The sequence below is a fragment of the Tachypleus tridentatus genome, chromosome 10, assembly GCF_004210375.1.
Source record: "Tachypleus tridentatus isolate NWPU-2018 chromosome 10, ASM421037v1, whole genome shotgun sequence".
Taxonomy (NCBI): Eukaryota; Metazoa; Arthropoda; class Merostomata; order Xiphosura; family Limulidae; genus Tachypleus; species Tachypleus tridentatus.
Genome location: NC_134834.1, coordinates 147,915,795 through 147,943,152, shown reverse-complemented (window position 1 = coordinate 147,943,152; position 27,358 = coordinate 147,915,795). Strand labels below are relative to the sequence as shown.

Below are 27,358 nucleotides of genomic sequence, written 5' to 3'. Positions count from 1 at the left end.
CGTGCTCGTAAATCTGACAGTGTGAATTAAACTATATACACGCGGAACATTATAGTCATGGTCTTGTATTGCTGAAACATCATGATGTAAGAAGTTTTAAAAATCACGATAACACACGAATCTTATTGTTTCTATATTATTGTGTACTATGATCCTTCTGAATTGTCCGATATTAAGTTGATATTTAAATCAAAACTCTTTACGGACGAATAAATTGCAGTTAAACTGACTTATTAATGACGTATTTTCATGTACGTATGTGAAGCGAATTAATATCCCTTTTCCTTATCCACTCAAAAAGCCCTTACTACAAAATTTAGGGCAACTGTTATTTACATGTTAGGCCTATCAAAATAACTCTACTGAATTAGTTCTAACTCGTTATTTGATAAAATATATTCCTGATGACATTAACACGATTACGTAATCGGCGACTATCATCAGCTCAGAGTATTTATATATGTATGGGTCGATTTTGTGTTCCACGAGGACGTATAAACATTTTTAAACTAGATATCTACGATTAAATAAAAATAGGTGTACATAGTACATTGCTGAAATTAATTAGGCATCTAGTACAATGATTTAGTGTAATTGAAGAGATGTTATTCATTCTCAAATCGCACGTGTAATTAGAAAGATATGATAATTTTGTCACCTAAAGATTTATTTGTGTGTATGAGAACAAAGCCACATTAGGCTGTCTGTTTGTTCAACGCAGGGAATACAAACCCGTAACGTAAATACAGTAACTTCTTGCTTTAGATTAGAATTTTAAAACAACTTTAGGCAAATAAAAATTAAAGTGGCACGAGTACAAAACAGAGAAATAAAACTACGTTACAAACTACATTACAGGATAAGTGAAGTAAAATGTGATATTGGAAAGGGGTACATGATTTACTTGGGGTTCACACAGTGGCAGGGATATGTCCTCTATCAGATTTACCCTTATTTCCGACCTTGTGTTTCTAAGTGTGTGAAAAAGAGGAAAAAGCGGTCTCCAATCTAAATTCAGGGCTGGAACTCGCTGATATTTCATCACTTGTAATTTTCTATGTACAACTAGCAGTTTCAATATCGGTGTAGACGACCTTGAAACAAGTATATACTCTATAACGCTTTGTGTAATTCAATATCTTAAGTAATGTTTTTGTGTATACGAATTTCTTCAACACTGGTGATAGGGAAGAGAAGGAGTGTATAGAAACTACCAGTTCCATGTTTAGCTACTTTTATTTTTGAAATTACTGCAAATTAAATTTAGGTGAACTTTACTAATCTTTTTTTTAGCCTTGTTTATGAAAAAAAGTGGGGAGGCGGGGGGAACAAGATAAATTATTTCAGTCAAAAATATTATTTTTGCCTTTCAATAATGTGTCTCAACACAGCAACGGTGAATCAGGGATAAGTTTAATGGCTTACGAAGCTAAAATTCGGGCAAAGTACATATGCTTTCGATAATGTAACTTTATGTTAAAACAAGCTTGTTATAAACATGAAATAATTTTTTTTTTTTTTTTAATTTCGCGCAAAGCTACTCGAGGGCTATCTGCGCTAACCGTCCCTAATTTAGCAATGAAAGACAAGAGGGAAGGCAGCTAGTCATCACCACCCACCGCCAACTCTTGGGCTACTCTTTTACCAACGAATAGTTGGATTGACCGTCACATTATAATGCCCCACGGCTGAAAGGGCGAGCATGTTTGGTGTGACTGGGATTCGAACCCGCGACCCTCAGATTACGGGTTGAACGCTTTAATCCACCTGGCCATGCCGGACCAGTGAAATAGATAATCAGAATCACGGATTCAAATCCTAAACAGTGTCAGTTTCTAACGTTAATTTCTAATACAAAGGGCAGCTGTCATTCTTATATTGCTAGAGTTAATATTAAGTTTAATTATAAGTATAATATCACAAAACAGTTAGTTTATAGAAATGACTATGAGCAGATAGCACTGACAGGTCTGCTACACTGGCGGTGTTTTCGGACGTAGTCACAAAACGTCCATATTATATTGTGGCTTAATGTCTCACATTGCCGTGTAATATTAACGCTAAAATACTTCCATACAATTCGTATTACAGGTTGTTATGAAATGAATACTCTTCTGTTACTATGAATATTTATTTTACTGACAGGCAGCACTTTTATCTCCCTAACTAGTTTAAATATCCACAGCATAGTAACGAGCACTAAAAATCTTTAGACGTTTTCTACCATCATGCCAGACGACAGTATAGAAATTAGTGGTGTATATCTTAGTTTTGTACCATCATACCGATATACACTACAACACAGAAACTACTAGCATCAGCCTCCCGCTAGTGCAGCGGTATGTCTTCGGATTTACAACGCTAAAATAAGGGGTTCGATTCCACTCGGTGGACTCAGCAGACAGCCCGATGTGTCATTGCTATAAGAAAAACACAAACACACACAACTACTAGCAGTGGATATTTTAGTTTTATACGATCATGCCAGATTACAGTACAGAAACTAGTACTGAATCTCTTGTACGTTTTGAACATGTCAGATCATACGCATCCAGTAGAAAATCTGATCTAAATAAAATAAGAGGCTAATTGGAAGGTGCAGCGATCAACGTTGTAAGAAGATTCACCGACATGAAGAAGTTAGGGCTGAACGGAGCCCAAAAATGAGAACTAATTCGTGGGCTTATTTAATTAACAACAACACCGTATGAAAGATCACTCGAATTTAAAAGGTACAAAAAATAGCACCATAAATCATAAACACTAAAGATGCAGCAGTATTAGCGAGCGTTTTATTGGGGTTAAAGGTCATCAACCAAAGCTTATGTGATAGATAATCAGATGAAATAATCACGTTTCTAATAATTAATTTACAAAGAGTGAAGACAATGCGTAGTCGTAAACGTGACGCTTTTATGGTAAACACAAAGAAATTGTATGATCAGTTTCTCACGAGATAACTTGCGGAGTTGCTAATTTTACAATATCAGTTTTGTTCGCGGTTGTTAATTTTCTGGTTTCCTCCTATGTATTTCTCACATTTATTTAGTTACAGATAATCTAACTGTTACGTTAAATATTTAAAGTGAAGAAAATGTAACTTAATATAATAAAATGCTAAATAATACACACGTAAATTGGAATAAACAGAAAAGCATCCGGGTCTAAGGTGGGTCAAGAGTTCAATTTGTGTACTTACAACGCAAAAATTCCGCAACAATATAGCTTGTTTGTTTTTTAAGTAAAACTTTTCGAGATAAATTGGTTTACAATTTTCTAGAATTATACATATAGAGTATTGTAGAATGTTCTAAAACATTCTAAAAATTATGCAACGCTTAACAAATGTTGTGTTTGGCAACGAGTTTTCAGTTTTTGGCTATAGTTATATTGCAAGATTTGAATGAGTGGAAATTTTGCGATTGTTTGACCATTCAATTTGATATTGTATAATTCGTTCAAACATTATATCAATAATATTTTTTATTATTTTGTTTGTTGTAATGTTTGAGGAAGTCTTATCTGAATTCAGTTTGGAAAAGAAAAAAAGCCTTAAAAAATAAAACTGGGATAAAGTTTTGTCCCTCATGGGCATTTGAAAAATCTGGCAACCTCACGGTGGTCAGAAAGCAGGTAAACTAATTGTGTAGCTTTGCACTAAAAAAACTGCTTGGAATTTCGCGCAAAACTACACGCGGACTATCTGCGCTAGCCGCCCCTAATTTAGCAGCGTAAGATTAGAGGGAAAGCAGCTAGTCATCATCACCCACCGCCAACTCTTGGGCTACACTTTAAACAACAAATAGTGGGATTGACCGTGACATTATCACGTCCCCATGGCTGAAAGGGCAAGCATGTTTGGTGTGACAGAATTTCGCGACTCTCAGATTGCGAATCAAGCGCTATAACCATCTGGCCATGCCGGGCCCAATTAAAAAACAAACAGAAAAGCATCCATAGAAAGAAAATGTGAGTGGACGTTTTTGGACAAAGGGCTACAATAAAGTGGACCAAACATGCAGAAAAAAAAACTTCAGTTTATCCTAAACATGTATGACACGTATTTAAAATAAAAGAACTTATTGTATGCTTTACAAACTGTCATTCTCTGAATAATTTTTAATGAGAATTTCCTTGCTAACGAGTGTTTTAATGCGACATCCATTGAAACACTGGCTGGAATACAGTAAAAGGCTTTTAAGCCTGAGACGTGCAAGTTCATTCAATCACTTTTTTTGTATGGTTTGTAATCTGTGCTTTACGCGTATATAATTTCTGAAACCCTTTTTAAGCTTATTAAAAAATCGTTAAGTACACATGCTAGTCAGGGAGTATGAGCACCTGTCACCCCTCCCTCTTCATCTACATAAAACCTTCGAAATTATTCGAAACAGCAATGATTAATGACCTTCTTCATACAGAGCACGTGGTTTCTGTAACCGGCAAACTATACCGTTAGTGATACAAAAAAAAAATCAATTCCCGTTTTCAGCTGTAAATATTCTTGCACGAGTGTGGGGGAAGGGGTTGAAGAACAATACAATCGCTTTCATTCCCTTCACATACTCTCTAAGTGCATGGCCTACGAAATTGCTGAATACGTTGAGTTACTATCAACGTAGATAACACTGTCTTTACACGTATTTAGTAGTTTTACCCTGTTGCCGATATACGTGAGGTGTAAAGATATCTGCCTTCACGCGGTGTTCCAATTTTACATAATTCATCATCTGATGATGGCTAAGAGGAGTTTCGCGATGTGTGACGGATGGTGTTGTGGATGACGATGACATTTTAAGTCAACTCTCCAGTATCGAAGAGAAATTAAGACACTGGGCGAATTTTTAAAAATAGTTTAAGTGTATTTATATATTACACCTCACACACACACACACACACATACATAGAAGTTCCCTTCTTTGTCAAGATCAAGGGATTCTGTCCCTGATGATGAAAGACAAGCCCAAATGCAGAAAGTCACAGTGTTTAATAGTGATTACTCAACAATTTTGACTGTCTGAATAATTAGTGCCCGGGCGATACTCCCGAAACTGTCTTCGTCGGCAATATTTAGTTTACCGCTTTTACTTCAGAAACCTTAAGGAGTTATGTTTAATACACTCAGGCGCCGTTTTCGAGTACGCGCCTGTAAATATTTTTATCACTGTACTTGGCTTGTATTTCCGAACATACAGACCCCCCCCCTCAATTTCTTCTGTTTAGATTTTCGTATCAAAATCGTTATTTTTTGTACCTTCACCCTGAGAAGAGCACGTGTTAGGTTTGTACTTCGATATCTCGATGTTCTCGAGTGTTGAAGCTTGGATACTTGAAGCATGGTGATACACATGGCTGACATAATTCATACACTAACAGTAACGTAGGTGACGTTACCTATCTATAAATGTTACAATTTTTCAAAACTCACATCAAACGCCCCATGTAGCATCTGGTTATCCGTGGGAGTACTGTAACATTCTATGTACATGTACACAAAGAACCACACTGCGGCTCGTGTAAAACAGGTTTAATTTACTGCACGTGGATTGTCTGTTATATCGTTCATCAGCAACACAGAAATAGATCACAGAGTTTAATCTCGAGACGCACGTGATCCTCACCAAAAGAGTTCAGCAGCGAACAATGGAAGATTAACCATACGGACGCTAATGGGGTTCGGTCAGATATTAAGATAGTTAAGCCTAAAGTTATGCAAGATGCCTTTATTATCAAATGAAGGTTATTTAGTGAAGTGTGTTGTTCCCATTGTTTGACTATTCTTCTTCCTGGTCAGTACGTGTACACACTTCACCGTCAAAAGTTGGGGGGTGGGGATCTCGTGTCACGTTTCTTCTGTTCGTTGCAACCAGTGTTCCTTTTCCCCACCATTTAACCCCAGCTGTTTTGTTGTTTTTTTTACTTACTGCGTTGCCTCAGGCTGTTCATGCGATAGACTGTCTACAAATGGAACCCACTTTTACAGCGTTAAGGTGGTCTTTTCTCTTGCACATCTAGGAACAGAATAGTGCAGAGGTTACGGATAAAGGTGCGCTAGTCCACGGAGGCGCTAACACCAGCTTTTACTTTTCATGAATTTTGAATTAAAAAATAAAACATGCAGAGAGAGAGAGTACTATTTCCAAGTTCGTTCGGCACCCGAAAAGTCTGATATTAGCAATGATTGAAGTTCCACAGAGCGGAAAAAGAACGGATTTCACGTCGGACTACCCAACTTACATGTTTGCGGCGAGTTCCGGCTGTGCTCCCATCCGTCCCGAGGAAAACATGGGGACAGTTTCAGTACGTACAGCTTTAGACGCTGAACTGCCGGTAGGTGTAAGCACATTTTGTATTAAGTAGTTTAGCAGCCCATAGTTTCTGCCGTAGACGTGAATATAAATTGCTACACGGTACAACTTAGCGAAAGCGTAATCACATTTCTTGGCGTCGAAGTTCAGAACACCAAGGTTCAAACCTTGGCCACCATCATCTCTAAAACTTTCTTTAAATTCTAATACAACTTCGTCCTTCACTCCTATTCGTAAAGCTTATATGTTGTGTGTTAAGTATTGTAGTGCGCGCTGTTCGTAGAAATTGAATTATTTATAAGTATGTGTATATTCCTCTAGAAAAGTAGACAGTGTGAATAGTTCTTACCAACATCTCACTCCATAACCTGTTTTATAGCGTGTCAGTTGCTCACGTGACTCAGAAACCGTTCCTACATGATATTCTTATTTTGAATATAAAGTGTATTTAGGTTTCATAATATAAATTGTTCCGATATAGCAATTGTTATCGCATCTAATCTTACTGATGTAATTATACTGCGTGTATGCCTAAGTTGTACCTCCTGTCACGGAAAATAAAAAGTAGAAAGTACCAGTCAACTCAGACACTAAGTGTTCCTCCACTGTTAATAAGTTTGAAAGTGTTGCAAGTGTTTTGTCTTATTCTTACTATATGGCTGTTTTTAACATTTACAGATATTCATACACAAATCTGCCATGCAGCATCATGCCCGAGAGGCCCACCGAGGTGAAGTTAAGCCTCACCAGTGTCAACAATGTCTGAAGACGTTTTCGTCCAACCACCAACTGACCCAACATCTCCGGGTCCACACCGGCGAGAAGCCATACAAATGTTCCTATTGCGAACGTCGCTTTAAGCAACTTTCACACGTTCAACAACACACGAGACTTCACACAGGTAAGGCACAAAATGAACTTTTATACGGAGAATAAAAAATAAAAGGAAGGCGATGGTAAAACCTTCTTCAGGGAAAGAGTCACAGATTTTATAATTCGAGAAATAAAACAAACACTTTTTAAAAAACCCGCAAAGTGATTATTAATAACAAAGACATTGCTGTTTTATCGGATAATTCTAGTTTCTTTCTCAGCTACTTTGAATAAATACGTAATACATTTCTAGTCCCAGCAGTGGGGGCCTACTTTGTAACGCTAAAATGATTTTCCATCAATTCAAACAAGTGCACCACTCTTTTACAGTTCCCTCCCCAATGGCACACGGCATGTCTGCGGACATACAGCGCTATAATCTAGGTTTCGATACCCGTGGTGGGCAGAACACGGACAGCAACTTGTGTAGCCTTGTGTTTAATCACAAACAGCAACAACAATTTCTTTAAAGAGTTAATTTAAAAACTGAAAAAAACGTTTGCCATAATAATATACATAGTGGAACTTTATTTGTTGGTATGCGTTTATTCCTCTCACCTGTTTGTTGGTCACTTTTCTGTCATACGAGCTGCATGATTTAGTTAACCAGTTGATCAAAATGTACGGGAAAATGAGAGAAATCTGTAAATGTTTTACGCCGACTTTATAAACATACACAATTATCACGAGAGACTGACTCATGCTGACAATTGTTACTTCTCTCTCTCTTTTTTAGCTAAGGCAAAAAGTGCAAACTTTGAGCTCATAGTTCCATATTTTGACCAATGTGAAATCTAATTACAGCCGCGGCCATTGAGGATTTCCTCTTTCTTTTACTTTAGTGTGATATCTCAACAGTGTATGAGCTAATTATCTAGTTGATGGCTATTTTTGTAATTGTTTCCTTTTTACGTTTACCTGGACTTAGAGCCTGTTTACACGCTTACAGTGGGCATATAATAAAAATAGTTTATAAATTTACCAGCAGGGGAAGGTGCACACAAAATTCTGTGACACTTTTGAAACCAGTTTAAAACTTAGAAATATCAAAATATCTATACAATGACATGTAGCGCCATCTAGTAACAACGGAGATTACACAACTACAAATTCAGCCATCTTTGAAACCATTCAAAACCAGTAAAGAAAACTCTTGACAGCAGACAGTCTTTAATAGACATCGAGTAACCGGACTGGTAAAATATATATGTATTACTGTGACAACGTTCTTTTCGTATACATTTCCTTTGGATTCATCAGTTTACTTCTACACGGTTTTAGTTGATTCCGTTTAGACGCAATAGACTAGCTTAGCTATGACCACAGCGGGTTTTGAACTCGTATTTTAGTTTTATGACTTTTCCAAACTCACCATTAAGGAGTGACAACAGTCTGTTCATTCATTTGTTTTAAACTTCGCGCAAAGCTACACGAGGACTCTCTGCGCTAGCCATCTCTAATTTAACATTGTAAAACTAGAGGGAAGGCAAATAGTCATCACCACCCACCGCCAACTCTTGGGTTGTTCTTTTAACCAATGAATAGTTAGATTTAAGTAATTTATTAACCTTTCCTTTATCTATGTGATTAATGTAGAACAAAAAGAGGAATGGTCCTACAATTAGAAATAAAACAGCAACATTTAAAAGAACAATAATGGTTACATAATGTGTTTACAGCAGTGTTTCTGTTTATACCAGTCTTACCAACAGGATAGAGTCCAAATCTCTACTAACTTTAACCCTAGAATGCCAGCGTTAAACTTGCAGCCATTAACACCAAATGATTCGGGGTCAGAGTGACTTCACGCTGGACTTTTAGGGGTAAAAACAATTACGTGGAACGATGTTCCCTTCAACACTTCTCTAATTCGTGTCGTTCACAATTATTGCGTAATTTCCACATGGTAACTAGTAACTGCACATTGGGATAGCACATTTCCAACTAGTATTGGGCCAAAATCCATTCAGTTGGAAAGGGTCACAAATGAGAGCTTATTGGCAGCAGTACTTGTTGTATAGACGTTGGTGACAGTTCAAACACCTATGATCCCCAGTCCTCTCTGTGAGTCATACAATATTCCTGTAGGTAGAAAATATCCTCCTAATAGATTAATCACACACTTATGCAGCAGAGACGTTACTGATAACCAGAATCACAGATACTCAAGAAGTATCGAGTTTGAAATTAAACGTCCCACGAGACAAAAATCTATGTGTCTGTGTCCGATTTCTTGCAGTAGAGCCACATTGAGCTATCTGCTGTATTCGCCGAGGGGAATCGAACCCCTGATTTGAGCATTGTAAATAAGAAGACTTACCTCGCTCACCAGGGAACATCACGAAAGAACAAGCAATGGTTACAAAAGTTTTAGCATAGCCATGTAAAATTACAACGTGATGTAATAGTGTAAGATTAAACCGATATTAATGTCTTTTCTGTTGTTGTTGTTGCTAAAAATAAAATATATGAATAAGTGTTCCGTCGGTGTGACTGGATCCCATTCTGTATGCATAACGTTCCATCAATGCTTGTAACTGTATGATATTCAGGTATTTTCGTCAACACAAAATCTTATGTGCAAAAGTTGGTTATTGTTGTCAACGCCATCTTTCTTCACCACCTATAACTCATCATCAGCACTTGTACACAAAGGAAAAGCAAAGATAACACTGAGAATTAGAAACCTGATACAAAATTCCCTGATGTATATCATGCAGAAAGGAAACTGAAACCTAATATAGCCCTACATTTCAGGGCCACAACATGTTTACTAAGTAGCACAGTAAATACATAATAGAAAATTATGTACTTTTGTACGTTATTTAATACTATTCCAAAGAAGTATACTAGCAGCCTGAAGCAACATCCAAAATGTTATAAATTTTTCATGTGCGATATAAATTTTCACCTAAACATCGTTACAGTATCGCCCGTAATGAACTGAATTAAATAAGGAACAGAAAATGGTTTCACTGTGTTTCATGGCATTTGCATTAGCTTGGTGTATCTTGCAGTGATACAGTCATCTCTGTGTGGGTTCGGTGAGGGTTAATAAAGATTTATTAGGAGGATGTTCCAGGTTCCCTGCTGCATCTGGGGGCGTTATAATGTAACAGTCAATCCCACTATTTCTTTGTAAAAGACTATCTCAAGGGTCGATGGCGTGTGGTGATAACTGGCTGACTTCTTCCCTCTGGTTTACTTCTGCTAAATTAGGAACGGCTAATGAAAATAGCCCTCATGTAGCTTTGCATGAAATTCAAACGAAACTTCTAAAGTGTAATTATCCTTTATAATAATCAACCGAAGAAACCTTTCACTCCAAAGAAATTGTCTTACGATTATTTATTTCTCCCCCAGGTACGTTTTACAATATTTTAGAATATGCTCAAACATTTTGATGCTTTTTAAACACAGGACGAACTGTAAATACACTTTTTTCATGGGCAGCTTTATTGCTAACGCTATTTTGTAGCTTGTTGGTCAACAAAGAAGCAAATGTAGCGACCTCTGGGATTTAAGGACTCTCTTTATAACTCAGGTTGTTGTTATTTGATTTCCAGTGTGATATTCGAAAACAAATGTATCATTGTCAATACTCTTTAAACAATGTAGAAAACTAACTAGCATTGGAAAACAGTTTCAGTTTCATAGAAAAGGATGATCTGAGATATATAAACAAAGGATATAAATATTCCATCCCTTATAAAATACGGGATGTATTTTATATATATGTATTTTTATATAATATAGTCAGTTAGACTATATTTTATTTAACATAATTTAAAATTGTTAAAAACATATGAACTTTCTAACGGACTCAATTCACCACTGTCCGAGTAATTAGGAATCTAAAATATATTGATTTGTTTGTTTGTATTTAAGCCCGAAACCTCACAATGGGCTATCTGTGCCCTGTCCCTCACGAGTTTCGAAACGTGGTTCTTAGCGTTACAAGTGCGCAGATATACCACTAAGCCACCGGGGACCCTTTTAGACATCTATGTGGACTTCCTGTTATAATTCAGCCAGACATTCACTTTTTAGTGTTTCGATCCAATTCAGCTAGATATCTTAGTAGTAAAAAATTCATTCAGCTAGAGATCCACTTTTTGGCGTGGCACTCCAATCTTGGTTCAGCTAGATATAAACCTTTATGTGTGGCATTCCAATCTTGGTTCAGCTAGATATCAACCTTTATGTGTGGCATTCCAATCTTGGTTCAGCTAGGTATCAACCTTTTGCTGTGACACTCCAGTATTGGTTCAGCTAGAGATCCACCTTTTGGTGTGGCACTCCAGTCTTGGTTCAGCTAGATATCCATCCACCTTGTGGTGTGGCACTCCAATCTTGGTTCAGTTTGGTATCAACCTTTTGATGTGGCACTCCAGTCTTGGTTCAGCTAGAGATTCACCTCTTGGTGTGACACTCCAGTCTTGGTTCAGCTAGAGATCCACCTTTTGGTGTGGCACTCCAGTCTTGGTTCAGCTAAACATCGAATTTTCGGTGTGGCAGTCCATTCCTGTTCTAGCCATGCATACATTTTAATATATCCCAATACTACCATAAGGAAATAAAATAATGGCTTTACTCATATCACGTAGTATCCATTAAGGCTTCCATAATCAGTATTCTAGTGAACTATTCTAAGTTTTGATTTCATTTTACTAAACCTATTTCTCATTCTTCATATCAATCTATTTTAATGTGGCAATGAAGAAGGAAAATACAAGATATTATACACTTAGAAAGCAATACAGATGTAGTTGTAAAGGATTCCAGATGACCACACAATTTTCATCCATTGTTACGATTTTTTCATTTCTTTTTTTACGTAGAATTTATTTTATTATAGTTTCATAACAGTTACAACTAATATATCCAACTTAAAATAAAGGTTTCTATACAGGATTGACTCAAAAAGTGTCTGTACTCAATTGGACAATAACTGAACCAGTTTTAGACCTTCAATCGTATGCTTCAGCCATATATATCTACTTAATTTAAAAGAGGAAATGTTTGTTCGTTTTTTAATTTCGCACAAAGCTACACGAGGGCTATCTGTGCTAGCCGTCCCTAATTTAGCAGTGTAAGACTAGAGGGAAGGCAGCTAGTCATCACCACCCACTGCCAACCCATGGGCTACTCTTTTACCAACGAATAGCGACATTAAATGTAACATTATAACGCCCCTACGGCTGAAAGGACGAGCATGCTTGGTATGACGGGGATTCGAACCAGCGACCCTTAAATTACGAGTCGAGCGCCCTCTCACCACCTGGCTATGCCGAGCCGAAGACGGGAAATAATCCAGCACCTGTTATAATGGTCACAGCTGCATCTTATATTGGTATTTACGCTTTCGTTTCATAGTATAATGTATTGATTCCTAAGGAATATCACTATGAATCTCAGAACGTATTTCGAAGTTTTCCAAACCATAAAGGGACTTGACAGATTCAGTGTATTTAAATATGAAAACAGTGCCGTGCAACGCCATTTGACTGAAGTCTTTTGTTCAAAGAAATAAAAGTTCAGGTTATGCACGAATGAATATCTTTTTAGGGGTAAAGAAACATGTAGAAGAGCAAGTGGCCAGTTTATAAATTAAGACGTCTTACTGAAATATCTTTCAGAATATTTGTCTATCCTACAATATATTTCTTTTTAAAAGTTACGGGTTATTAAGTTTGTTGGTCAACTGTATAACTTTATTCGCACTGTCATGTTCTGTACCGTACAATAAGGAACATGATTACCCAATACGGCTATTTAAATGCACTCTGTCAGTGATATTATAATATAATTTTCAGTTGCAGTTCATCACGTTTTCGATAGTGTAAATAAATACTTTATATTCAGTTGAGTCAAATACATTGAAAGAGAGAGAAAAAGAGGCATGCTAAATATGAAGATGCACAACTGCTTTCCAACTAATTTCAGAACTTCCATTTTTATTTTGTATGATCACAAAGACTTTCTGAGGTTATAAATCGTGTATGAACTTAACGATCACGAGGCCTAGCTCCAGGTTCACATGAAAGTTTCATCATTTTTATGTTTTTCTCGTCACTCTTTTTTCCGTTTCGTTTGTGGAATGCCTTAAACCTTATTTATCATGTTAGTTCCTTCATTAGTACTGGAAACGAAGTGGCAGAATGATCGAAACACAATAAAAGTATTCCTTGTTGTTATTAATTCATCCGGATAATTTTAGAATGTAAAATTATCTTAGTACAGTTTATTTAGTGTTATGAAAAAAAGTATGACTCGCATCACGAAATAAATATTTTCTTCTCAGTTCAAAGTGTTACAAACCTGCAAGCTTCTGGACATTTCGAGTGTCTGATAGATCCCCATACTAAAATGGCTTTCTCCACACTCCCACCCTCAAGACAAGTTCATACGTTGTGATTTAGAGGCCCGATACAACAAAAAAAAAGTTTAAAAGATCTGTCTACCACCTGTAGAACTGTGAACACGTGTGGTCCGAGTCTGCACAGGAAACATGCATGGGAAAACCATGCAGTATAGTAAAATAACAATGTGTCCTCTCAGCCACGAGACTGGAATGTCACGCGACGATCCTTATACGGAGAGTCAACACAAGTCGTTCGACTTTGTATGTACGCGGTTATTGTGGTGAAAGAAATGTTTACAGTGTCTCTCTATTTTTTTTTAAGTTTTTTAACTTCTGCCGAACCATTAGTTATTGACGTATTTATGAGATCTTTTACAAACGGCTGTGCATTTCAGAAAATATATAAATACAAATTATTCCGGTGTTGCTCGACATAATACTGTTTCATTGTATTGTGAATCCTGTTTCTTCTTTAGTATTGTAATTCTCCTTTGTATTTCATACTTCATATGGAGTCTTTAGTTTATAAATTATTCGCTTGATGGCACCATCAGTCACTGACCTTTCATAAACGTTTATTTTTTTATATCTATCGGCGAATCACAAAAATTCATTTTTCAAACACTTTTAATTTATTCAAAATAAACTCCCATGGTACAAATATTCACTAGAGGGCGTCATTATATCAACATCCCAAAATATATAAACTGTTGTATAGTTTCAAACTTCCTTACGAACTTTTTCTAAAATTTATTAGGAGAGTGGAAAATAATAGTTCATAAATACTATACTAGTGAGCGCTAAAATAATGACTGTATACTTTTTAGATGACAGTTTTTACCAGTACTCGACTGAAATGATCTGAGAATATATTTCAAAATATTTTATTGTATGTTACAACTATTTACCACCAGAGGACGCTAGACACAACAGCACGTGGTCTAAAATTCAATTTTTAGATACTTGCAGCAGGTTTGTAGGAGGAAGAGGTTATAGAGAACCTGACCCTCCAGGGTATGTACCCAAACACCGACGACATTCATTCATTCAGCAGGTTTGTTATTTTGAAGTAAAACGCAAAACGATACGATGTGATGTGCCTACCATGGGTATCGAAATCGTTTTTAACGTTACAAGCCTTCTAAAACATTTTAAAATGCCATTCATCGGTAAACATATAAGGTCATGAACAGGAAGGACCATAATATCAATTACTAGTAAGCTTTTGACAGACCTATCCGTGTCTTTCTTTTAACTGCCTAAATTTAGAGGAACTCGAGCTTCCTTGTTTTTCTTTTAATTCCAAAGGTTTAGTTTCTTCAATTAAATAAACGTCTGTCTTTTAGTTAAGTTAAATTGTCCAACCCTCTGAAAATATTTCAAAGTCAGTAATGGAAGACAAAGGACCTGTATTATATACAGTAATTACTTTGAACTATGAAGTTTCTGTGAGATTAGTAATAACTTACCATTTCCTTTTATTTAATTTGACCTATTGTAACCATAACAGTTTCCATATCTGCCAGAAAAACAAAAAAACTTTACTCTGATACTTGAACTTCATAAATTTTAATCACAAGGTAATAACAATAAAATATGAATAAATCTACTCTTTGGTGGGTTTTGATAAATATTTTGGAAAAACAGCTGTTTATTTTCCATATAGTTTACATTTTCATAGTTATGAATATAACGATCATACAGACATATGATCCACAAATAAGCAAAACACACACACACACATAAAACATAACTTTTACAGAAAAAAAAAACCTTTTAATTTCAAACTGTTTGGGCTTTTATTAAACAATATGAGTTTACAAAGCTATTACTTTTCCCAAAGGCTACTTGGAGGGCTCACCTGTTTTAACTACTCGCACCACAATACAGTAGTGTATTGTCTATCAGTCAGTAGATATTAAAATTACGTTACATAAAGGACGCTTACTGATGATATTTGTACTGTTTTGACGTCACTAAAACCTGTGCATGTCACGAATCATGAGGAGAATTACATAGGCTACAACACAGCACGACTGATGAACTTAAAAACATAAGGAATGAAAATACTTGTTATTCTTAATTTTGGTTATACTTACTCTTGAAACAGGACACTTTCAAGGATCCTGTTGAAGTACATCTAGTTATACATATATATTAAATGTTTTACACGTATGTGCTGTCAACGGGCTGAATTGAACTCTAGGCGAAATGTTGCACAGTAAACCTTCATATTTGGACAGCTGAAGGGTTTATCACGTTATGAGAACTGTTTTTACTATTTTATAACAATGTCTTTAATATTAGCATGGCCAAGCGCGTAAGGCGTGCGACTCGTAATCCGAGGGTCGCGGGTTCGCGCCCGCGTCGCGCTAAAATGATTTCAAACTTCTTTTGATCTGATACAAACTGGTGAACGAATTTGTAATTCTTAGAATAGGACCGAACTTGTAAGAGGAATTTTTATCTGCCCATTATTTTGTTTGACGTTTTCAGGAGAACGCCCATACAAATGCCACATCCTTGAATGTGGCCGAGCTTTTATTCAACTTTCTAACTTACAACAGCATCTGAGAAACCACGACAACCAAGTAGAACGATTAAAGAGCAGACCCTTTCACTGTAACATCTGTGGGAAAGGATTTGTTTCGGAAAGTAACTTAAGAGCCCACCATTCAAAGGTAAGTGTAATCCTGATGTACACTGTACTTTGACTGTTCTCAGATCTTACATTACGAACCTGATCCATCAACATGCAGTGTTAAGAAATCATGTTTCCATTAATTTTATGTGGTAAACAGTAGCACTGAAACAGTAAAAAATCTGCTCATTATTTAATTTTCTTTAATTTTTCATGAAATATTTTATACCTACTGTTGAATAGTGATATAAATCACACTTTAAAGTCCTGTAATCTTAGCTAGCCCTAAAAGCTGAAGGGCCTGTAACATGGAACACATACGTAAAATATTAAGATAGATGAACTGATTAAATACTGGTATACGAATTTTTTTTGTAAGCAATTTGTATTTTTCACAACTTTATTCTAAGATTCGTTACTTTAGTATAGTGTTTTGTTTTAAAATTGAAATGAACAGAAACAAATAAAATCATACAACGATCAACATACATAGCCAGTCTTGTCTTCTGCAATAAAACTTACTACAATTTGTGAACTTCTCCCACCTTCAAACGTTTCTTTCTAGTTTTAAAGTTACTACAGTAGAATAAACATGAATCTTGCAGAACTGTCGTTTTTTTTATTCAAAAAATTTAAAGGCACTGAAGAAGTTACAACATTTCTTTTGTGAGTTAACTCGAACCTTCAGGTTCATTGTATTCAAAATAAGACAACTGGAAAACAAGCAAACCAGTCAGAACAGAAACAATCAATAATATTAAAACAAAGTAAATTTACCAATGGATTTTTTGTGAGTAAGTAAAAACATTCTTTAATTTTACATCTGTTTACAGTAACCTTCTTTACTTCAACCCTATGAATACTGGCCGGGTGGAATCCATCTTTAAGTTATTTTTATTCTAGCCATCGTAGTGTTAAGAAAGTGATGATATAAAAATATCTGCCAGCTTCTCCAATGGAATATTCACAATAGAATTGACGTAAATTATTACATGTTATAGATTTAACCACAGCCTTTAGTTTACACTGAGAAGTAAAGTACGTTCCCAAGTTTCTACTTGGAAAGGATGTTGAAATAACCTCCTTACTGATAGCACTAAACATCAACTGAACCTCATTTATAATCAGGAACAAAGGTAGCAACAGAGTAAATAGACCTGAAGACTTAGAAAAATGAGCAACTTTACGATTTAAATACTTAAAAGATAAGTATACTTTTGACAATGATAAATGTGGCACATCGAAACTATTCGGCTAATTAACTTCATATTTTTTCTAATTTGTGATCGTTCTTATTTAATACGTGTTTACAAAGTTGTTAATATTTGATAGCAGAGAAATAATTATTACATTCACTGAAAGCAATATTTTATCACTTCATTATTATGCGAACCTTCTGTTTAATTATAAATTTCACGGACAATGGTAACCATATGTGGGTATTATTTGATAGTAACCAGATGTTTCTACCAGTTGCCTATAATTAAATATTTTATTTTCTAGTTCAAATCTCTCACAACTTTTAGCCATGACACAGCAGCTCATAGAATGGTTCTTAGTTGGATTTTTTTTTCAAGTACAAACTTTTATCTCACATCTCTATCTCTTGACAAATTTTAGATCTAATTACAGCTGCGGTTATTGAGGATTCCATCTTGTTTCGTCATATTACTACATTTATATTCCCACTTTCACCGTCTAAGAGAATATAAGATGTAATAAACTTAAATATGAATGTTTAAAAAGTACCCCTCAATATCCATAAACATTCAGTTCGATTAATAGGAAATGTCATACATCACAGAAGTGTTTCTTTCACTCAGATTCACTTTATGAAGTAATTTTGTCAGTAAACAGAACGTTAAATAGATTTAGTTGTTTCTCGGAAGAATTCACAGCACAGAAGAAAAAAAAATTAGTCTTCTAGTGGATTAAAACAAAAGTAAATATCGATCAATTTCAACACCTTTACGGAGAAAAACGAATTATTATACTGTGATAAGTGAAAAGTATATTAGGTTTTCTGTTACATGATAAATATAATTAATCAGTGTTTGTAATAATTAACCAATTGGTCTAAAGGTAAAATTCTCACAAAAGTAGAAAGAAATCCTAATAGTGTGAGTATGGTGGTTGATTTGGAACTTCATTAGTAGCAGGATGTGTGGTGCTGGTTTGGTGAAAGGAAATAAGTCACAGGAAATAAAGTTACATTTTATTTAAATGTTATAAATAATTAAAGTAATAAACAAAAATCAAATCAGTTATTAACTGACAATACACGAGTTATATACATTGACAACACAAATTACGTGTGATGGCATCACACATACACTATTGTGTAAAAATACGGGACATTTAAAAAAATAAAACGTATTTTTAATAATAAATACACCGAGCTTTGAGCTTTCCACTGTTTACGCTGTCTTCAAGGGTAATAATTTACCATCAATTATGTTGAAAGTGATTAACATATTAACCTTAGATAAAAGATAATTTAGCAATTTACCTTTTCGTTAAATAAAGAAGCAGGAAATGGGATAAGATTTTGTATAGAAGTGTTTGTAAACATATGTTTGTGTTGTGACTTTGTTTCCTGGATTCGCTAGGTTTCCAGATCTTGTAGTGAAAATTCTTGATGACGAGAAATCCACTTGAACTCAAAATGTATCTCAGGACGGCTGTTGTGGGTATTAACACTTTTACTGATAAAGCAGAGAACAACATTTCGACCTTCCTAGGTCATCTTCAGGTCGAAATGTTCTCTGTTTTATTTTGGTAAAAGTATTAATACCCATACCAACCGTCTTGAGATACACTTGTAGTGAAAAGTATTATGTACAGATATACCACACGTGGTTTTAAAGCTTGTGTGCTACATACTGCACAAAAACTAGTTAAAACACAACAGTTACTTACAATGTGAAGAGTGCCTCCACTTCCCCTCCTTCGTTGTCTCGTGCTTTGAAAGTCCTCCTTTTCTTTGTCTTTTACGATCCGAGATGCAAGAACATCGAGTGCACCAAACCGATTAAAAGTGCTGTAAGAATCAAAAATATGTTAAGTCCCTAATTTAACCTTTCTCATTTCTAAGTAACATTACTGAAAATTGCACCGAAATCGCTCGAGTGTTTTTTGAGATGTCACAGTTCACATAAAAACTATAAAAATCGTGCTCGGAATGCAAGCAAAATATAATATGTCAGAGAACGTAACAATGCTTTGATACGGCTATGTTGCCATATCAGTTGGTAAAAAATACAAACAGAAATTATGTCAGTAAATAGTAAGAAAACACCAAAGAAATGCCACTTGCACCGGAAGTAACTGTAAGGCTGAATGTAGCAAGTGTAAGGATTCCAATACATCAGTTTCAGTAAATGGATTTTGTTTATAAAAACAAAAACGAGTGATGGAAAAACTCCAAGAAACGTGTTTGTTCTGTGCAAAAACAGGTATTGCGCTTGCACTGAGGTAAGTATTAAATTATTGAATAGAAGTTGATTTAAAAATAAAATATTGTTTAGGGGAGCTGTTGTAATTAATTAAAAGGGTTAAAATGGCGTTAACACGAATCGGACAACAGTTTCTACCATTGTAAGCTTCTTCACCCCTTGAAGAGAAGTTTGTTTTTTGAATTTCACGCAAAGCTACACGAGGGCTATCTGCGCTAGCCATCCCTAATTTAGCACTGTAGTCACCATCACCTACAGTCAACTCGTGGACTACTCTTTTACCAACGAATAGTGGGATTGACCGTCACATAATAACGCCTCCACGGCTGAAAGGGCGAGCATGTTTGGTGCGACTGAAGAGAAGTAAACTGGCATTAGTAAAGAAAGGTGAGTAATAAATATTTCACAGTTGATTAAAATTACTCTAGTGTAATTTCAAGTGTGTTTTTCCGTATAGCAAAGCCACAAAGGGCTATCTGCTCAGCCCACCGAGGGGAATCGAACCCCTGATTTTAGCGTTGTAAATCCGGAGACATACCGCTGTACTAGCGGGGGGCATAATTTCAAGTACATTGTGCTACTATATTAAGAGTAAAAAAATAGAAAACCGATGTGTTTTTTTTGCAGAGTTACGTCTTTATTATTAGTTATTATAATATTATCAAAAACAGAAATCTTCATAGATTAGAAATCCATCATTTTATGTGATGTTAAAAATGAAACAAACAGTAGTTCTTTTTCACACTGTGAATTAGACCTACTATAATTATTGAATGCTATTTAAGTATTCAAATATTTTTTTTGCTTTTTCTGCTGTTTCTAACAACCATAATTCGCAATTATCTTACTGACCAAAAGAATCGAATTAAATTTGCCCTAAATGTTAATCAAATCTTTCTAAAATACACATTTGTGAGTCAGTTACATAGAAATATTAATTGTGATAAATTTGATGGCTATACATATGAAAGAAGTTTTTATTTCGTTTGAACAAGAGGTGAAATAAAATGTAATTATATTTTGAAATAGGGAGTAAACACAAAATATAGTTTTTGTTTTGGAATTTCGCGCAAAGCTACACGAGGGCTATCTGCGCTAACCGTCCCTAATTTAGTAGTGTAAGACTAGAGGGAAGGCAGCTAGTCATCACCACCCACTGCCAACTCTTGGGCTACTCTTTTACCAATGAATAGTTGGATTGACTATTACAATATAATGCCCTTACGGCTGAAAGGGCGAGCAAGTTTTGTGCAACGGGTATTCGAACCCGCGACCCTCAGATTACGAATCGAACGCCTTAACCCACCTGGCCATGCTGGGCCTGTATTGGTGGTAAACATACCATTCACAGTATTAAAAAAAAATTAATTTCAGTGTTATATAGTTGTCAACTTTGTCTAACTCATATATTGCCCCCCCCCCCGCTAGTACAGCGGTAAATCTACGGATTTGCAACGCTAAAATAAAGGGTTCGATTACCCTCGGTAAGCTCAGCAGATAGCCCAATATGGCTTTGCAATACGAAAACATAAACACACTAACTCATATATTATATGAAAACCTCTTTAGAATAATTGTTTAATTTCAATCAACCTCGTTGAAATATATTAGCCTAAACCTTTTCTTCCTCCTCAAATTTGTCTTCATTTCCTCTTACTTTATATCAAAATCTTCATGTTAAGACAGCAATTAATGTTACAAATAAACTAGTATTTATTTTGGTTCATATTTTTAATATTATCATTCCAATAATATAAGCTATTAGGTTTAAAATTAATGGGAAAACATGATTAAGATATTAACTTAGTTGGTTTATCTTTATTCTAGGCCACCTCATTTGAAAAAGATGACCACACTTCATGACCATTTGTTGATAGTAATAGAAGTGATGAATTACTATTATGAATTTCATTGTTACACTGTAAGTAAGCCTTGCAGTCTTGTTCTGATTGGGTACACTTTAGCAGGTTTCAGTTGTTTTTTTTATTGTACTAGTTAATTACATTTGCAAAACGTTCTAAAACTGGATGACAAATTAAATAATCTTACAAGATCCACATGATTACATCATTAACTCAAAAGGTATTGTAATTAATTGTTCATTATGTAATGTAATTATAAAATATGAATGTTTTTACTTCTCTATACTAATTTAACATGATCTGATGATAGAATATGAATCCATTTATAACACTGTTAAACTTCTTTTGCAGTTTGCCAAACAGAAAAAAACAACTAAAGTTAGCAGTTGTAGCATCATTAAGCCAGATGACAGAAATCTTTGAAATGATGATAACGACAGCTTGCATTGAATCTGTGAGATATCTAAATCCATCCCAACTTTTTAGCATCAAGAGCTTTTACACATGAAGGATTTCATTAATAGATGAGTAATCAGTAAGTTTAATCTACTTGTAGTACAATTAACTGTATATTAGGTTAATGAATAACTACAGTAAAACATATGTAAATAGGAAAGGTAAACCATAAAATTATCATAATGTCCAAAACCAAATGTACTCAAGGTGAGTAAGCTATCAGTTTTCAGAATGGATTTTTAAATTCCCTAAGAAAGTTCTGACCATTATTTTCAGTTAGTTATATAGGAACATACATGTTTCTTGATATTTGCAACATTTACTTTTTAATAAATCAGTTATTTGTTATAATTTATGGATTACAACACCTAGTGATGACAGCAAATACACAATGTATGAGTCAAACCTATTGGAATTGTTTATTACAAGTCCATTAAGTGTTGCTCCAACTTTACAAATGGTAATAATAATTTAAGGCACCTTAATTGAAAGTGAGCAAGGCTTTTGTATTTTTAAATTTAATATGTTGTTGCATAACCAGCCTCTTTACCAGCTAGAAACATGGCAACCTCAGCTGTATTTTCGTACTATTGTTTGATTCCCAATACCACATCAAAACTGAAGTCTTTGAATGTTGCTACCATCTCTTAACAATATTACCAATCACTATCAAAACCATTATCTTCATCAAACAGAAAGTTTGTAAAATAAAAATCCAATAGTATTTAGAAGAAATTGTTTGATGTGGACATTCTGCCAAATATGGATCTTACTGCGTAATAAACCTGGATGTTAGGTATGTAACTGATGTTAAACCACTTCATCTGGATAGAGATGGAAGATGTCACATTCCAAGGCACTCTGTCAAATATGGATCTTACTGCATGATAGGCTTAGATATTAGGTATGTGGCTGATAACAATCTTGTACAGGTAATGTGGTAGTGCCTCATGGTTAAAAATAAATAAAATGTTGTTCACATTAATATTTTATTTGTTATATCCTTTGCACTAACAATAATGATAAAGAAATGTTTTTGACACATTCTTGGCAATCAAGACCTTGCCCTCTATTCAGGTGAACAGAATTAACCCTTATGTGGCAGCCATCATCAATTGGTACTGCCACCTACAACATTCCCACTGTTTAAGGGGTTAAATATCACCCATAAAGAATACTTCTCCCATAATCTTCCACGTACAACTTATTTCATATAGAATTTAGCACTAATCTACAACCAAAAAATTTGTATTCAACCCAAACAAACCTGTTATTAAAGGAGGGTTTCTTTAATTTCTACAGAAAACAATCAACACTAGATATTTATTGATATAATTACCTATAATTCAACAACATTGTCAAGAAATATTAATATTTAAATATAGCATAGTAAAACGTTTCCTATTATAGTTCTGAATTTGAAAATATGTTGCCAAAATGCAGTTTCATTGATAAACCTTCTTTAGTCCATCAGATTTTAGGATAAAACAAAAACTTACAACCTTGTCTTGGGAAAAGGAGTGTCACATTATTCAAGAATGGATTAAAAGTGCAACAAACCATCTGCATTTGTGTTTTCAAAGTTTTAAACATAAGGCATACATTCTTTGTCAATTAAAAGTACGTGCACTTACAGGGTTAATCACAAGTAATCATGTTTTTCTTAATACTTTAGCCCATGTCTCTGATAAATGTTAATATTCTGAAATTTTTTAAACATCTTAAGTCCACAAAAGTAAAAATAATAATATACTCTTTAAAAAAAGAAACGCAAAAGGCAAAATATGAGACAAATTGTTAACAAGTTTATCCGGTAGTTCTGTATGACATGTGTGAAACTTTGCACATTCACTGCTGAACATCCAAAGTCTGCAAAGGCAAAGTCTACGCTCACTAGGTGAAGTTTAACGTCACTCAACGTCAATAACGAGTATGTTCCCCATGAGCATCAATAACTGCTTGGCATCTCCTGCCCATGGAAGTGATGAGATGATGAATAACATCCTGTGGAATGGCTGTCCACTCAGCCTGCAAAGCTGCTGCAAGCTGAGGTAGAGTCTGTGGTTAAGGTTGTCGCCGTCGCAGATGTCGGTCCAACTCGTCCCAAAGATGTTCGATGGGGTTTAAATCTGGTAATCTGGAGGGCCAGGGAAGAACGTTGATGTTGTGGCATCTCAAGAAAACAGTGGTGAGTCGGGCTGTGTGAGGACGGGCGTTGTCATGTTGAAAAACGTCGTTGACGTTCACCATGATTGGTTGCACATCGGGGCCTAAGAATCTCGTAGACGGTTGCGTACGGTCTGATTGGAAATCCTACGCAGCCCTGGTATGGTTGAGGCAGTAGACGTCGCAGTGGTGGTCCTATCCCGAAGGTGACGTAACCGGATGTTGCAATTTTGTGCGGGCGTGGTCACACGAGGTCTGCTAGATCATGGACGGTCACAAGTTGATCCATGTTGTTGGTGACGATTCCATAGCCTTGTGATGGTGCTTGGGTGGACATTCACAGCTCTGGCAACATCTGATCGAGATTCACCTGCTTCCAAGCGACCAATGGCGTTGTTGCGTTGTGCTTCAGTCAGTCTTGGCGTAACTGTATTGCGTGTCGGTGGCTTAACACTGAGCTATGGAAACCGAGAACCCGTCACTTTTATAGGGATTTTGCACATGTTGCCCTTGCAGAACATGCAGATCTCTCAAACAGATTTATTGGACACGCATGCGTTTTGGTGAAAAATCCAATGTTTTCCTCCGTTTTCAAAGTGCACAACTTTTATTGTCATTTTGGTCTGACAATCAGTGCCTTGACACGTGTAACATCACATACTCTGAGCTTGTAACGTTATTACATATATTTCTCTTTAAAATAACAAAAATATCCCTTTTGCATTTCTTGTTTTGAAGAGTATACATGTATGTGTGATTAACTTGGAAATAAGAAGTCTAAAATTTTTTTTTTTTTTGCAGGTTATGAGCAGGAATTACTAGAATAATCAATAATTTTTTCTTCTACAAGTAACATGAACATAAACCCAGAATTGCTACCACTGCTACCTGCAATATGTAGCCAGTTTGGCAGGGCATCTGAAGTGGATGCAAGGAAAAAGGAAACAGCCAGGTTTACATGAGTTGAAAACCAGATAGTTTTCCTTGTAATAAAATGGAAAGGTCTTGTGTACTTCTTTGCAAATATAATATCTATTGTATGTTTTATGCCTGTTATTGAAACATGTTCAAAGTTTTTATTTTAAATTCAATATTGTTAAAAAATAAAGTTCTGTTGAAATGTACCTAAACACTTACACTAGGCTGTGAAGCAGTATTTAGTCATGTGATTTCTCTGTTCCATACTGTACATATATTCATGCATCTCTGTAAACTATTTGTATTTGAAGTCGACACAACTGGTTGAAACATCATACATTTATAATAAAGATTTCTTCATTAATTAGTAAAACTGTCTTCAAATTTTTAGTTTTGTTATTGTCTCAGAAGTGACTGTAATAATGGTAAATATATAAAGGTTAAAATACATTATATTAAAATTATTTTGGATCCACATTAAGTCATTGCTCACTCTAATAACCATTTATCTTGGCAACAGCCCTGCAGTGTAATTTCCATTGTGAAGGACACTGTTGTCATATGTTCAGATATACCCATCCTCTTTGCAGGTTTCCATTCCCTCTAGAGTACAAGGATGACACCAATTCCAATGGTACAATTTCACAGAAATTCACAAGACTTGTGTTTGGTCACTTGACCAGTGTGTACTCGTTTCATTCCCCAGCTGCTTGAGTATGCATTTGTTGAACCAATATGTCATTGTATTAATTTGTGTCACTTTTCCAAAGGGGGATCCTCATTGTCTTGCATACTGTTGCCTGGAATAAAAGGATGGCTTTTGCCACTAATTTACATGTGTATAGATTTTCACCTGTTTAAAGATGGTGCATTTCGTTTATGAAGCTGGAATTGTTGCAAGTCTATTTTTTAATGTTCTCAGCATTTTAGGTTATTCAATGTTCTTATACTTTCCAATTCCATTAAGAATAATTGATATCCCATCCTTGAAATTCTAAATCCTCATGCTGAACATGTCTTTCTGATCTCAGTGTATAAATATCTTGCATCATAAAGGGCTATCATACACCCTTCTCAAAAGCAATTAGTTTTCACTGACCTCACACCAACTGTGAAATACCAAATGATGTCAAAATATAGTGTTAAACACATACCATTTCACAGCAACTTTATACAAACTGTGGTTATCATGACTTATTACCTAGTTTACACATTTATATTTTAATATAATGTACTCAACCTTGTATAACATATTTATTTGCTTTCTTTCTATCACTTCTATGTTACCAATTATAGCTCTCATAGCTGTGCATAGTATGTAAGTGTCCAAACACTTTGTATGTAATCTCTATTTGATCCCAGATGATGTGTAATGCATCACAATTTGAATATTTTGCATCACATTACAACAAGTATTTGTTTGTCTGTTGCTATAGGATAATAATGTAATATGTTTTCATGTGTAGTAGTACTTCAGGCCTGTCCAATATGCAAGGTAGATTTCATGTAAGTGTGTAAAATTAATAAATATTGAGTTACATGTTAAAAATTTTTGGAGAATAATAGAATAACATGTGCCATGTAAATTATTCATATATACTAAACATTCATTGTCTTTGTGCTATTTATTATATCTTAAAATATATACACCCATATGGTTATGAATACTTCTCCATAACTTGGTCACAATAACATGTTTATTAAGTTATTGAAAACACATATCTCTTTTAAATTTTATATATATTTTATTGAAATTGAGAGAGAAAGAGAGAGACTGAATAAAAAGCATACAATTAAGTCAGAATGGTTTAGAATTATGCTGGAAACAATTTTGTATGACTTATTAAATTAAAGTGAAATATAACAAAGATTTATTGCTCATTATTGCAGTACTTATTCTGAAATGTCCTACACTTGAGGAGTCTAGACCATTGTCATTATGTAACAGTTAGTTAATTCATAAGTCAATACATTCATTGTTACTTGATGAATGTGTTTATATTTTCGTGGCTGATTTTACCTCATGCACACTGTGTTGATACCCACTGTTACATCAAATAGTTTTTCTCTGCTTGCACCTGTTGTGAAGGATTTTTGTTTTACTTATCTGTAAAATGTTAATAAAAAAAACAATACCAGAACTTTCTGGTAATACTTCTGGAACAGCTTTGAGGATTTACAGAGTTGTCAGTTTATTTTGAACAGTATAATTTATGTGTTGAGGAAAAGAAAATCACTCATTAGTACTTTAAGCATAGAACTGTTGTCCTTGAGTATAATTAACCACACATGTCAAGTTTAGGGATGGTATGGTC

General features: G+C 35.0%; 1 protein-coding gene and 1 long non-coding RNA gene across 4 annotated transcripts in view; both read left to right on the top strand.

Annotated features, from left to right (window-relative positions):
- Window positions 1-27,358, top strand: part of LOC143230575 (zinc finger protein rotund-like) — a 288,029-nt gene that overhangs the window by 248,762 nt on the left and 11,909 nt on the right. For all 3 annotated transcript variants that reach the window (XM_076464368.1, XM_076464372.1, XM_076464366.1), the window contains exons 5-6: window positions 6,987-7,209; window positions 16,042-16,226. In XM_076464368.1, the coding sequence (XP_076320483.1) occupies window positions 6,987-7,209; window positions 16,042-16,226 (408 nt within the window). The remainder of the gene's footprint in view (window positions 1-6,986; window positions 7,210-16,041; window positions 16,227-27,358) is intronic.
- On the top strand, window positions 21,120-25,407 carry LOC143230578 (uncharacterized). The gene is made up of 3 exons (XR_013016516.1): window positions 21,120-21,562; window positions 21,855-22,038; window positions 24,927-25,407. It is a non-coding gene; the product is annotated as an uncharacterized LOC143230578 (long non-coding RNA).